Source organism: Syngnathus leptorhynchus, chromosome 20 (genome assembly GCF_054491065.1).
Source record: "Syngnathus leptorhynchus isolate UIUO chromosome 20, UIUO_Slep, whole genome shotgun sequence".
Classification (NCBI taxonomy): Eukaryota; Metazoa; Chordata; class Actinopteri; order Syngnathiformes; family Syngnathidae; genus Syngnathus; species Syngnathus leptorhynchus.
The window spans coordinates 7276068-7289665 of record NC_141214.1 but is presented as its reverse complement, the minus strand read 5'-3'; the positions used below and the strand labels follow the sequence as shown (position 1 = coordinate 7289665).

The following is a 13598-nucleotide window of genomic DNA, read 5'->3' as shown; positions in this document are numbered from 1 at the left end:
TCGACATTGGACAATTTTATTTTTCTTGACAGAAAACGTGAAATTTGAAATGCAATTTAACACATTTTACATATAGTTTCAGATAAAAAAAAATATAATGCGAGCTACTATTTGGTTATAACTCAATAAGTGTAATATAGTGCTGGCAGTGTACAGTACCATTGGGGTTTTGGAAATAGCGAAAAAGGAAAAAATATATTTAGATCCAAAAAGCCCACTTAGATACCTGTACTCCGGTTTCCTCCCACTTTCCAAAAACACACAGTTTAGGTTCCCTAAATATTTTAAATCGTCCTTATAGTGTGTGAATGTGAGCAACTGCGTGTTTGCAGGGTGGTACCTGCCAAATTTAGATGGCACAGACAGAAAAAGCCAATTTCACCAATATTACGTTAAAGCGTCTTTTGGAAGACGTAAAAATCTTCCGGCGTGGCCAAAGCCACCTCGGTACAGAAACGGTCATCCGGAGATGAGGTCAAGCGCTCCAGAGAAACGTAGCTGCTTTGATCTGGGTCATACTGTGCCCGTTCCAGGTACTGCAGGAACAGGTGGCGCTCTTTGATGCGCAGGAACTTGTTATTAAAGACCTGGTGGAGGTTACAAAAAGGAATGAACACGGATGATTGGGTCAACTACGACACACTAAGTGAAGTCCAATCTACCTGTGGGAACTTGGCCATCAGGTGATGTGGCACCTTCATGGTGTTGTGGAGGAAGTCGAATATTTGAGTCAACTTTCGCTTGTTGGCCGTCAGAATTTTGGGGACAGCCAAGACCATGTGTTGGATCTCATTGGCTTTGAAGCCCAGCTCAATTTCGCACACCTAGAATGGCAACGCACATGTTCAAATGTTAATGTCCCAAAAAACATGTTTTTGTTACGCTATCACCTTGAGATTTTCTTTAACGGGCTCCAAACTGCCACACAGCAGTCTGGGCAGACGTGCGACAATGTCACGAGTCTGGATAGGGAGAGAAAAAAAATCTCATTTGAAATGTCATCGTGAAAATTAGCATCTGTGTCATTCCTCATCTCAGACAACAAAGTGATGATGTTGCACTATATGTTTACGTTGGCTGCGTTGAGGCCCAGCTGTTGCTGATAGAAACCCAGACGGTTGTCCAGCCTCTTCACGCTGAAGTTGAGAATATAAGGAGCTCTGGACACCATCGATGCTACATTTTCAGCCGTGAACTTTTTGGACTTGAGATAGTTCACCCTTGGAGAAGAGAGGGAGAAAACATGATTGATATATATATATAGTTGTATACACTGCTCAAAATATTAAAGAAACAGTTTTTTTTATTAGGGTATGGCATGAATTCAATGACACTTTTCTGATAAGGTTTTGGTCAGGCACGTGGCAGAGGGGGTTGTTCATCACTTTCAGCTGCATTGGTGTTGATGGAATTAACAACAGGTACACTAGAGGGGCAACAACAAGATGGTCCCCAAAACAGGTGGAGGCCATTTCAAGCTCCTCCCTCTTGATCAGTTTTTCCACAAGTGTTGGCTTTAGCAAGACTCATTATCACGACTGGAAGCATGAGGCCATTTCTTAACCCTCCTGAAGTTGCGCTTTCATTTTTTGGAGCAGTGTAGTATACTCAAAAGCAGACCTTCAATGTGGTTCTGATAAATGCCAACAACAGTTGAGTTAACAATGTTTGAAATACAAAATGTAAAAATGCCTGCCAGGTAATAAAGGTTCTCAGAACTGACCGTACCAGCAAGGACTCTAGGAGAAATTCTCCCTTTTAGAGGCAACATTTCATCACCTGGTCTGAAGGTTTTCCAAATCCTCCGTGAGGACTAACGGGTTGCGTGTGACGACGTAGCCCAGACGAGAGTCATCCACGCCAATGCCTTTGAGGAACAGCAGCCTCGGAGCCACGTCCTTATCAAAGTCGAGACGGAGCAGCATGGAGCCGACATTGGGCCTCTGCTCCAGCTTCCACAGGTTCACCCCTGCCGGGGAGGCCTTATCACAAATGCTGCAAAACTAGATGATTTGCGTGCGTCTTCAGTATTTACCAAGCTGTACTAGTTTTACAAGCATCTCTGACTGGTCAACGTATTCTCGGAGAGAGGCGGAGGCTGAAGGGATGGACGGATATGGTGTTAGACTGGCAGCCTCTTCGTCGCTGATCTCCTCCAGCGTGTGCAATCTGGTGGCAGCATCCTGATCTGAAGACAAAGGAAACATAGTCGCAAGAGCTTTCCATATATGTCCACACGTAGTACGTACCTAACCATGTGAGGCTTTCATTTGACGACACATCATCATTCAGGTGTATCAACTTGTTTGACTCTTTGTCTTCCTGTTTGGAGATCATATTACAATAAAAGCGGATGCATGGTCTCTGCTGATATTTTGTTTGCCTCCCAGAGACATATGGAGGTCGACGAGGCCTGATGAATGTATGGCAACGACGAGCTTGAGTGCAGACGCTCAAAGCCACTGTCTTCAGCGGAGGAACAAGTCTGTGCCTGATACACAGCTGCACACAGGAAGATGCCATTTTGCTTCTGCTAAACAAATACAGAGGGATTAATTTTTATACGTTTTATTCAAGTCGACAAACTGATTTTTGAATGTATTATTGCAATATATTCTTTTTTTCTATTGTACCTTGTTTCCTGTGTATTAAGATACTGTACTAATCGATGGTGGCTAAAAACAAAACATGCTAATGCTCGCGAACATTTTCAAAGAAAGACCGCAGAAAAAAAAGTGTTTACTCACCATCTAAAATCAAATTTGACTGGTAATCCGCTGCACAGATGCAACACACGTTAGAATGTCAAATGTGACTTTTCACTGGGGATGTACGCATACCCGGAAATGCGTCGTCCTACGAATGTACCATGTTGCCATTACGGGGGTACAATTGCAAAATGTAGGTTTATTAACTCTGGTTTAATAACGTTTTGAGTGAATGAAATCATTCTCAAACAAACTGAACAATGTTTCATCAAATTTACTGTAAGCCTCCCAGTTGTCTATTTTATTTCTTTAAAAACTACTAATGGTACAATTTCCTCCTCTCTTTTACTTCGTTCTGTGGTTAAGCCCAACCTCAACCAGTCCTACTTGAGCTTTTTTTATTTGAAGATATTTTGTTTATTAACTCACAACAATTACTTATATTTTTGTAGTTTGCACGTAAAATAAAAATAAAAAGCTTTCTCGATGATTTGGTAACACATTTGTGGCGGTTTAATTAAAATTCGTGACTAAGTGCTGCTCCAGCTGCCATGGCAACCAGTAGAAGGTCTGTCTTTAGCCTCGCCGTGGCCTCTTTGTCACTCGTAACGCTTCATTTATAAAAATTTAGTCAAATGGAGAAGTTTGTCTGAAGTCATTCGTTTAAAAATAAACACTTATACATAGCATTCAAACGATAACTAGGTCAATAATAGATGATTTGTAAGTGAATTTACAATATAATGGTGTTTTGTCTATATTTAACTGAGTTTTATATTGTATTTTTGGTTTGTTTTTTGAGCCATTGTCAATTGTACACCGGTTGACTTCATTTACCAGGATCCCTTGCGGCATTAGGCGCCGTGCTAGATGACAGCAATCCGGCGCCGAAACATCGACGAGACACACTCTCCTACGCAAGAGTCATGGCGGCCACGGGTGGAGGGAAAATCAGAAGCAGGAGATATCACGTCGCCTCCAAACCTTACGCCAAGACAAAGCAGGTAACCTCCCCCAAGTCCACGCCCGGAACCCCCGACTTTAGCCGACAGTGACGAACCACGAGGGCGGCGGGCTCTCTTTGCTAGTGTTTTTGTTTTAAGTTAGGGGAGACATTTTGCGGCCTAGTCGTGGCCTCCACGCGCTTCTAGCGTGCTAACGAAGCTAAGCCATTAGCCCGCTAGGTGCCTTGCCTGCCTTAACTAACGCAACTCGCTGGACACCTTCCTTGTCAGCTCGTCCCGAGTGGACGAAGTCACCCAGCCACGGTGGAGTGCAACCCTAACCCTTGCGTCAGTGGGGCGAGTTTTGTCGTTGGCGAATTAGCGGAAAGCATAGCGAAGTCGCTACCGTGCTAGTGAGGCTAGCAGGCAAGCAGCCGCATTGTTGTATTGGCCACGCACATCTGGTGCGGAGTTTATCTTTTTAGTTCAGTCAAATGACTTGATTTTGTTGTTACAGATTGTCATAAGGACTTGTTGATAATGTGTCGCTGTCGGTTGAAGTGAATTTGCAAGTTTTGTGGCGGCGCGGGGGTGGGGGGGTGGGGTGGGTTAGTTGGATGGCTGGCTAACGTTAGCCGTGCTGGATTGCGCAGGAAGCTGTTAAAGAGCCCCTCATGGTTGCATTGCATGGCATCTTAAATGTGTTTTTTAGAACATACCTGTGCTTTAATGTAACCAAAAGTCCCATTCTCTTCCTCCCGTTTTAAAGCTAATGCCATTCCCAGTATGGCGTTGCGTCGGAGGTTTATTCACCCAAATCGGCTGATTAGCTTCCAAGCTAACATATAGCAGCGTCTGTGTCACGTCACGGCATTGATTGATTTTCCGATTTCGTAGCGCCACTTCACATCCAAATTTGTTCTGTAATTCATCTGTTGACATTCTCCAGGTACGCTTCCATCAACCAATGACATTGAGTAAAACAAGAATTTGGAAACGTGACCAAAATTCATATTTGTCATGGCCATCGTGCAACTGCATTGTTTTGGAGGCAAGCAAAATAAGATTGATAAGCAAAGTGGTATATATGAGAGTGAGGCGCTATTGATGAGCGCACAATTGCACACAGGTTAAAGTGCACGCAGGCCCGACATATCTTGTAAGTAAGCCCCGTGTCGCCTTTCGGTCGAAGATCCTGCCGAAATTGACGCCTTTTCTAAAGATGCTGGCGTCTTGTGTGTGTGTTTTCTGGCAACTGTGCGCTTTTAAGCAGCGACGCGTCATGTCAAAATGTGATTGTTTATCAATGACGCCGGAAAGAAGGCTGCCAATAGCGGGCTTTTGCAGGCGTCTTAAAAGGGAAGCAGGTGCGCTTGTGACTGACCCACTTTTATTCTCACAGCACTTGAGGAATTGCTTGTCTGGTCCACTGCGGCCGTGAGTAACATTCAAGCTGTAACTGTTCAAATTCGTAGACTTTTTACTCTGGCCAATCTTCCGATATTATCATGCCGATTTTGGACTTAAGCATTGAAATAAAAAAAAGAATCTACTTGTATGTCTTTGTTTTTGAGATGACAAACACCTTCATGTGTAAACTTTCAGAAAAAAAAATGTTTTTTGTACTTGTGCCAGGCAGTGAGCCCGACCAGTAGATAATGACACTCTTTTTCTCCCCCGTCGCCAGCCGTCAGGCCTGATCGGCCGAGTGACCGACACGGTGAAGAGCCTGGTTCCCTCCTGGCTTCAGAACTACTTCAAGAATGGAGAGGCTCCGGAAGGTGAAGCGGGAGGAGGTGCGGATGGTGATGGCGGAGGCAGAGAAGCGCTGGATGTGACAGAGAACTGCCTGCGGCCCCCTCCCAACGGCGGCAGAGAGGGGCCGCCCCCTCTCCTTGGCCGTCAGTCAACCGAGCCAGGTACCAGCCACACAGGTTTGTGGTTTTATTGTTGCCATATAAAAATGAAAACCACATTTTCTACCATTGCATTTCTCAAATGTGATACAATCTCAATGAAAATGTGCAAATGTTCCCTAAAACTGTCTGCTTTGTATTTCGACTATAAAATGCTCCTCATATTGCAATTGTTGAATGCCATCTCATCTTTAGTTAAAAATGGTTTCTTCTGAACGCTGTGCTTTCCCACTGCAGAGCCCTCGACCAGCCGGGCATCCCTTAACTTTCAGGACTACGTGCTGTCCCGCCCACCACTCAGCCACTCCCACCTCCACTTCTCGCCGCTGGAGACCTCGTCGCCGACGCTGGGCGGCGGCCTGTTCTCGCATCCCTCCACCTCATCGGCACCAGGGCCCTTCTCCGCCGGCTTCCCCTTGGTCAAGGAGATCAAGGACAACCTTTCGCAACATGACGACGACAACATCTCCACCACCAGCGGCTTCTCCTCGCGCGCCTCTGACAAAGGTAACCTTTTTCAGATTGCGTCTACTACTCTACCCGCAGCCGTTGATTTCTAAAGCAAATGCGATAGTATATACTATGTTGTTGTGTCTTGCAGACGTGCCGGCGTCCAAGGTGGCGTCGCTCCCGCAGCTTTGGACCCCGGATGCAGACCGGAGCATATCTGTGCCACAGCCCTCTCAGCCAAGTCTGAAGAGGCCTGTCTTTAACCTGTCCGTCTTTGGGACTTCTGCCAATGTGAGTCTTGACCGTGGCTGGGGAGCGGGCTTTCTCATGCAGGTGGTTGCAACTACTTTGTTGTGAGGACTCGATCATATGTCCTTTTCTGTTGTGATATAAGTATCCTGACTATGCAAAATGAACACCACTTGAATGCCTCTCCGCTTCCAGTCGACACTGAACAGCACCGCGCTGAACTCCAGCCAGCTGGGAGATTCCCCCTTTTACCCCGGCAAGACCACATATGGCGGGGCGGCCGCTGTCCGGAGCGCACACACGCGCCCTGGAACGCCGTACCAGGTGAGCCCGCAAAAACCACAGCGTGTCCCCAGAGCTATTCATTTCATTCGTTTTCACGAGCCGTTGACGAAAATTGTCGGCGTGATCTTTCAGGTCCCGGTGAGGAGGCAGATTAAAGCCAAGCCGGCCGGCGTCCAGCCCTGCGGGGTGACCAGCGTCACGGCCCGACGTATCCTGCAGTCTTTGGAGCGCATGTCCAGTCCTCTGGCGGTACGAACACACGCACACGCACACAGAATTGAGTTTCAAATAGCTCACAGTTCAATTTGGCATCCCCAGGATGCAAAGAGGATCCCAGCAGCAGCAACTGCAGCATCCTACTCAACGGTAAATCCTAGTGTCTACCATTTTGTCCATGTTGCTGTTAATATCAGCAAAAAGTTGAAGCGACTGTTTTTATTCATATTTCACATTAGATATAAATACATATGGGAGATAGTTAATATTGTTTGTTTGCTTGTTGTTGTTGTTGTTGTTTTTTCAGTCAATGGATGACAGCGATTTTGATGTGTCACATTTGCAGGCCAAAAAGAAACGGGTAAGTGATTTCATTTTGACTTCATCCAACAACCTTCTAGCGTTTGGTGCAACAACTGGCAGATCGTGCCAGCTGTGCGACAGCAACGTCACAACACACACACACACAGCTGTGGTGTGTTGCTTTGCCACTGCATTTTAAGTATTAACGTTATTAGAGTGGCGCACTGGGTAGCACGTCCGCCTCACAGTTAGGAGGGTGCGGGTTCGATTCCACCTCCGGCCCTCCCTCCCTGTGTGGAGTTTGCATGTTCTCCCCGTGTCCGCGTGGGTTTTCTCCGGGCACTCCGGTTTCCACCCACATCCCAAAAACATGCTTGGTAGGCCGATTGAAGACTCTAAATTGTCCCTAGGTGTGAGTGTGAGTGCAAATTGTTGTTTGTCTCTGTGTGCCCTGCGATTGGCTGGCACCCAGTTCAGGGTGTCCCCCGCCTACTGCCCGATGACGGCTGGGATAGGCTCCAGCGCGCCCGCGACCCCCGTGGGGACAAAGCGGTTCAGAAAATGGATTACTAGAGCTCTCAAAATCGATATTTAGTCTTTTCTAGGGATACTGAGTGGCTGTTGTGTTTTACATGTGATGAAAATGTTATTTGTTGTTGTTCTTTTTAATTTCCTTAGCACGATTCCAATCTCCCGCCGGTGCAAAAGCTGGTGGTCCCCACCGCTGTTATTGGCTCATCAAACCGCACTGTCTCCTTCAGGCCCAGTTTGACCCCAGGCGGGCCAATACGCACTCTGGACCAGGTGCCTAGAGACAAGGTGGGCTTTATTCCCGCTGCCTCAAATACAGTCAAAGTTTCTCGCCGGTGCTGATTTTGCCGGGTTGCGTTTTCCGTTTTTCCATAGCCCACAAGACTATCACCCCCGCTACCCGATCGAAGCCCCGCGGGCCCATCTCAAAGTACAATTGGGTTCGGCGGTGGAGTCTATCCCATGTCTAGTACGCCCGCTCCCAGCTTCTCCGGAGGTGGTAAGATGAAGACCGAGCGCAAGACCACGCGGGTGTCCGCCAAACGCATAGAGGATGAGAAGGTACGCACCAGAAGTGTCGAAATGACTTTGTTGATTTTGTCACCGCTAAACAATACCAAATAATCCGTAATTGGCAAACAATGACTTGAATTATATTTGCTTCTTGGATATATGAATCAATGATAAAAATACTCATTAGTTACAACACTCCTGCGTTCTGTTCCAAACGTAGTTGCAGGTGGCACAGTGTTTTTCTACTTTTGACCTCAGGTGGCTGAGCGGCCAGACCTTCGACCCATTTCGCTTCCCATTAGCACGTCTGCCTTGCCAACTTTCAACTTCTCCTCCCCGTTGCCCCCCATTGCTAACTCCGCCGCCTCCAGCGTCAGCCCTGTCAAGGAAACGGCAATAACTAAGGTGTGTACATCTTTGGTAGAAAGTGTGTCTGGGTACCGTGGCCAAATGCAGCTTGTTCTCTCTCTCCTTTCTTCCCTTAGGCCACTTCTGTTTCGCCCCCCTCCGCACCCTTTACATTCTCCTTGCCCATTGTTAAAGCGGTCCCCAATAGTCCTCCTAACTTCTCCCCTACAGTAAGTGCCCTTTTGCAACATGAAGTTGAAAAGAAAATCAAGAGCAGGGTAAATGTGATAAATGAGGGACTACTGTATTCATATTTTTTTCTTCAGGCTGGCTTCACATTCAGTGCGCCTGTAACAAAAATGGACCCTTCCATGTCAAACGGGAAGCTAAGCACGCCAGGTAAGCTTTGTGATTTCAGGCTTAATTTCCGGTGGTTTTTGTCTCGCTCATCCTGCTGTGTGTGAATTTTCTTTCAAGTCAAAATAACGACGAACGCAAGCACAGAAGACTTTGACGGCGGCACCTTCAAAGCAGCCAAGACACTGAAGCAAGGCAGCGTGCTGGACCTCCTCAAGTCGCCCGGTAAGAAGCGCGACACGCAAGGCCTGACGTATCATTGGAAGACATTTATGAAACAATATGAAGGAGAACCGTGCAACTGTTTTGGTTAACGGCACTATTCAAACGGGCTCACCATTTCACCAAAGTTGTGTGTTAACGCAGTCACATGACTGCAAGTTTTGAATTTGTAATCGCTCTTCTTTAGGCTTTTCTTCGACGACTGTGCGGAAGTTGCCCGAGTCCTCCGCACAGTCCACTGCTGGCACCTCCTCCACCGCCGCTGCCGCCCCCTCAACGGGCCTCAGTGACTTATTTAAAGCCCCGGCCGGGTGGAGCTGCGACATCTGCTTAGTGCAAAACAAACCATCGGTTACAAAGTGCGCTTGCTGCATGGCTCCTCAGCCCGCCGCCGCCACCAAGGACAATAAAACAGCGGGCCCGGCACTTTCGGAGCCAAAGGGCGGCACCAACGGCATGTCCGTCGGCTTGCCTTTCTCCAAAGCGCCGGCCAATTGGGAGTGTGACACGTGTCTGGTCCTCAACAAGCCCGAAGCTGTCAAGTGTGTGGCCTGCGAGACCGCCAAGGCGGGCACGGGGCTCAAGGCCTCGTCCTCTCTGCCCTCCTCCGTGTTTGCCGGATTTGGTGACACGTCAAAGAAACCAGAGGGAGCGTTGGAGGGCGATGTTGGCATGTTACAGCACAAGGTTGCAGATGCAAACCCTCAAGCCGGTATGCTCGATGTTGTTTGCCACTCTAAAGCATTGAGGAGCCCTTTTAGCCATAAACCCTAATCAACCTCAGTTTGTTGCAGTATAGCCTCTATTTTATGCGCCTTTTACTCCGGCGCGTCCTATATATGAAATCATTTCTAAAATAAGAAATTCAATGATAATCCAGTGCCCCTTTTGGTGTGAAAAATACAGTCATGCACATTTGCGCCAGCCAAACCACAACATTGTGTTTTTCCTAACAGGCGCGTGGGCAGGCACGCCAGCAATCGGCTTTGGGAGCAAGTTGAATCCGCCCAAGAACATGTGGGCCTGCGACACATGTCTGCTGCATAACAAGGCCGCCGATGTCAAGTGCGTTGCTTGTCAGGCCCCCAAACCTGGAGCGCGGGCCGAACCCCCAGGTAAGAAACGGACCCACTCGTCTTATCGGTCCGGTCTAGTCTCGCAGACGCTAACTCTTTCTCGTACTTGGTCAACTTCAGCATCTTCTACTACCTCTACTTTTGGAGGATTCACCTTCGGCACATCCAACAGTTCCTCTGAGTCTGCGACCGGAGGGTTCAAGTTCGGTGCGGCCGCGTCGGAATCCTCGTCCTCATCGGGTGGATTCAAGTTTGGCATTTCGTCGGGCGACCCCTCGTCAGAAGCCCCTTCGAAAGACATTAATGCCTCTCTGGGGTTCAGGTTCAACGCCGAAGCGTCCGAGGGCTTTAAATTTGGAGTGGCGCCCGGGGATGATAAAAAGCCAGAGCAGCCCGCGGCCGGTTTCAAGTTTGGAACCGGCGACGGGGTCTCGTTGGGGGCGGGCTCATTGAGCGCGGAAAGCAGCAAGTCTTCGAAAGTGTCCTTTGCCTTTGGCCTTTCCAAACCTGAGGAAAAAAACTCAGCCGCCGCCACGCCCACGACTGCTTCCACTCGGGAGAAGGGCCGCAGCGACGACAGTGCGGCGACTGATGCCACAGCGTCCGGCGCTGCCTCATCCGTGTTCGGAACGCCCGCCCCGGCCACAGCCACCGCCACATTTGGATTGCTCCCAGCAGAGAAGAAGCCCGCAACCCCCGGATTTGCGTTCGGGAAGCCAGAGGAGAAGAAAGAGGCATCCGCCATCTCGACTTCCTCTGCCTTCCTCTTTAGCGGTGCCAGTAAGGACACCGAGCCCGTGCTGGCCATTTCGGGGGGCTTCTCTTTCGGCAAGCCAAGTGTGCCGGCGGAGCAGCAGCAGCAGCAGCAGCAGCCACCTTCTTTTACTTTTGGCAAGCCAGCTGACAAGAGCGACGCAGCAATTTCAACAAGTGCAAATTCCACTTTTGTATTTGGACAAAGTGCTGCAGGTATTCCATTCATCCACACTCACACAAACAGCAAAAAGATGCACACCACAGCGTTGTTGCCTTTAGTAGCCTTTTAATTGGTTCAATCACAAATTCTTTCCACAGTAAAATGAGTGCAAATGCCATCTGACTTGATCTGATCTGCTTGACGTGAAATAGTGACGAAGCGATGGTTATGTTATGCCGTCAGGTTCTGATCCTCCCAAAATGCCATTCTTCTTCATGGGAAGCAACGCCGCCGCCACCACTAGCAGCAGCAGCAGCACCTCCTCCACCTCGAGCGCCGGGCTCTTTGGCAGCAGCACCCTGCCGCTCCCTCCTGCTCCCGCCCCTACTCCAGCCCCTGCTCCCACCCATTCTACCAGTGCAACTCCCAGCACTGTCCTTTTTGGTCAGGGCGCCGCAGTTGAGCCCGCAGCTAGCGACGCCCCCCCGGCCAAAGCCTTCGTCTTTGGGCAGAGCCAAGACGCTCCGTCGGTTGTGCCCGTCGGCTCAACCCCGCCTCAGGCAGCACAAGCCTTCAGCTTCGGCGCGGCCACCACTACACTTCCCACTGCGCCGTCTGTCAACTTTGGAGCTTCTGCGCCATCTGCGACCTCCTCTGCAGGTCTGTACCCTTTCCTGAAATAGTTCCACTCATATGAAGTGAAGGATTTGATCACCGTTCATTTGTATTTGAATGAGCAAGTGTGCCTTTTTCTGACTCCCACAGCTCCCAACCCCTTCTTAGTCAGCTCCTCAAATGCCGCAGAGTTTGGAACCAACCAGACGCCGGCGTTCGGTTCGTCTTTCAGCTCGCCGTTCCCGTCGGCCACTTCGCAGACCCCTGCGTTTGGCGCCAAGCCCGCTGCCGCCGCCGCCACCGCGCCCGTCTTTGGCCAACAGGCCGGCGCCGCACCCGCCTTTGGCGCCACGACTGCCAACTCCACGCCAGGTCGTTCAAAGTCCCGGTGGCCGTTTTGGCCTTGTCTGAGCTTGGAGATACTTATTTTGACATTGTGTATGTTTCCTTTAGGTGGAGGCTTTCAGTTTGGAGGAGCCAGCGCCTTCGGCGCCACCGCTAGCACGGGGGTTTTCAATTTTGGTTCTGGGGGGGCAGCGTCTCCTGCACCTGGCGCCGGCAGGTTTAATTTTTCACAACCCCTGGCTTTCAATATTGGGTGAGTGGCCTCTCTTTGTTGCTCGGACCATCAACTTGCGAACATCGCCGGCCTCCTCTGTCCATTCTTTGCCATTCAGATAATTCATCTATGATATCATTTGACTCATAAGTTGCACATATTTTACACTTTATTATTATATTATTGTCTATGGTTCAACATTGTATTTATCATTTGTATTTAAGGCAAATGTTCAATTTCAACCACCATTTTTACAAATGAATTCCCTTTTCAGGATTTGTAAAGTGAAGTTTTTATCTTGTAGGTCGTCCAAATCCTTCCCATCGTCACCCGCCGGGCAGCAAACAATTGCCGGGCGCAAGATCAAGACGGCCGTGCGACGTCGAAAATAGACGGACGTCGATGGCCGATTGAGAAAAGAGCGCTCGACTTGGACTGAAATGACTCGATGGGACTGAAATGACTTTTTGGGGGTGGTGGCTCTGACTGAACACTTGACATTCAACAACAATCAAAGACACCGATAGACATATCGCTATTTTCCGCTTGACCCGACCGAGGCTTCTTTTTTTGTAATAAAACGACAAAAACAAATGCTCGCTTCAAAATTCTGTCCATTTTAAAGTACAAGCGGAGACTGTATGGACAGGGTTGAGTGTGCCTGTTGCTTTTGTCCCCCCCACCTCCCTAATGTACAGACTAGAAGTGTGTTTGTGTGCGTGTGAGAAATGAGCAATTCTTATTAGCGAGCAAATGAATGTTTGTAAACAAAATTGAGAGTAGGGTTGGACTGACTGCTAACGGGGAAGGACGGAGTGTAGAAGTGTGCACCGTGCTTGAGTGAGGACTTTCCAGATGCATACTTTTCATGTTCCATGTTTTTGGCCCACTGTGGAGTCTCTCCTGTCTTTTTCCTCACACTCAACTCTCCCTTTACTGCTCTTTCATTTAATTCTCTCTTAATTGGCCTTTGAATATCATCCAAAATGTAAATAGTGATATTTTTTTTAATCGCTGACGATTTTTGTTTGGTGTGATCGAACTTTGAATTCAGCATTTTTTTTTTGTCATTAGAATTTATTGTGTAAATTCCTACATTCATCGTTTCCCAAATCCATTTAAAATAAGCTTCAAAGCAAATTCGAGAGCCTTTGATGACTAAAGGCATATTGGCTTTTCTGATCCACTTTTGTTTGGACCAAACCAGTATTGTACAAAGTAGTAAGTATATATTTTTCTATTGCGTGTTTAAATGGACAAGGGTGACTTTGGATGTTAGGGAAGAAGTCGAGTTTAATTTTAAAGCCATGATTATTATTACCGGTTGAGTGGTAAAAACTTAAAAACATGGTTCGTTCCATCAATAAAACTGTCAAAGATATGGTTCAAT

The 13598-nt window shown here is 48.2% G+C and overlaps 2 protein-coding genes across 7 annotated transcripts; one reads left to right on the top strand and one right to left on the bottom strand.

Annotated features, from left to right (window-relative positions):
• Positions 1-2: 2 nt before the first annotated feature.
• On the bottom strand, positions 3-4386 carry mterf3 (mitochondrial transcription termination factor 3). 4 transcript variants are annotated; one of them, XM_085901235.1, is made up of 8 exons: positions 4372-4386; positions 2250-2533; positions 2036-2188; positions 1780-1969; positions 1073-1220; positions 891-962; positions 663-824; positions 3-587 (listed from the first exon to the last, which is right to left on the bottom strand). In XM_085901235.1, the coding sequence occupies exons 2-8, from the start codon at positions 2521-2523 to the stop codon at positions 393-395; spliced, it is 1194 nt and encodes a 397-aa protein (XP_085757361.1). In that variant the 5' UTR covers positions 2524-2533; positions 4372-4386; the 3' UTR covers positions 3-392. The 4 variants fall into 4 exon arrangements, with proteins under 4 accessions (XP_085757361.1, XP_085757364.1, XP_085757362.1 ...); XM_085901238.1 differs by lacking the exon at positions 4372-4386 and adding an exon at positions 3546-3718; XM_085901236.1 differs by lacking the exon at positions 4372-4386 and adding an exon at positions 2748-2885.
• Positions 3258-13589, top strand: nup153 (nucleoporin 153). Of its 3 annotated transcripts, none has more exons than XM_085901214.1 (22): positions 3258-3276; positions 3549-3712; positions 5340-5586; positions 5806-6075; positions 6170-6309; positions 6463-6591; positions 6685-6801; positions 6871-6918; positions 7076-7129; positions 7750-7890; positions 7978-8163; positions 8374-8520; positions 8601-8693; positions 8790-8862; positions 8941-9045; positions 9230-9754; positions 9999-10157; positions 10239-11087; positions 11278-11694; positions 11800-12021; positions 12103-12247; positions 12513-13589. In XM_085901214.1, the coding sequence occupies exons 2-22, from the start codon at positions 3635-3637 to the stop codon at positions 12598-12600; spliced, it is 4233 nt and encodes a 1410-aa protein (XP_085757340.1). In that variant the 5' UTR covers positions 3258-3276; positions 3549-3634; the 3' UTR covers positions 12601-13589. The 3 variants fall into 3 exon arrangements, with proteins under 3 accessions (XP_085757340.1, XP_085757341.1, XP_085757339.1); XM_085901215.1 differs by lacking the exon at positions 3258-3276 and adding an exon at positions 3289-3431 and having other exon boundaries at positions 5340-5571; XM_085901213.1 differs by lacking the exon at positions 3258-3276 and adding an exon at positions 3289-3431.
• Positions 13590-13598: the final 9 nt, after the last annotated feature.

Excerpts from the sequence above, each read along its gene's own strand:
- mterf3 (XM_085901235.1), bottom strand. The coding sequence starts at position 2,523 with ATGGCATCTTCCTGTGTGCAGCTGTGTATCAGGCACAGACTTGTTCCT. Across the intron at positions 825-890 it reads CCGTTAAAGAAAATCTCAAG|GTGTGCGAAATTGAGCTGGG; the intron begins GTGATAGCGTAA and ends TTGCCATTCTAG. Across the intron at positions 588-662 it reads TGATGGCCAAGTTCCCACAG|GTCTTTAATAACAAGTTCCT; the intron begins GTAGATTGGACT and ends AACCTCCACCAG.
- nup153 (XM_085901214.1), top strand. The coding sequence starts at position 3,635 with ATGGCGGCCACGGGTGGAGGGAAAATCAGAAGCAGGAGATATCACGTC. Across the intron at positions 6,076-6,169 it reads CTCGCGCGCCTCTGACAAAG|ACGTGCCGGCGTCCAAGGTG; the intron begins GTAACCTTTTTC and ends TGTGTCTTGCAG. Across the intron at positions 12,248-12,512 it reads CCCCTGGCTTTCAATATTGG|GTCGTCCAAATCCTTCCCAT; the intron begins GTGAGTGGCCTC and ends TTTATCTTGTAG.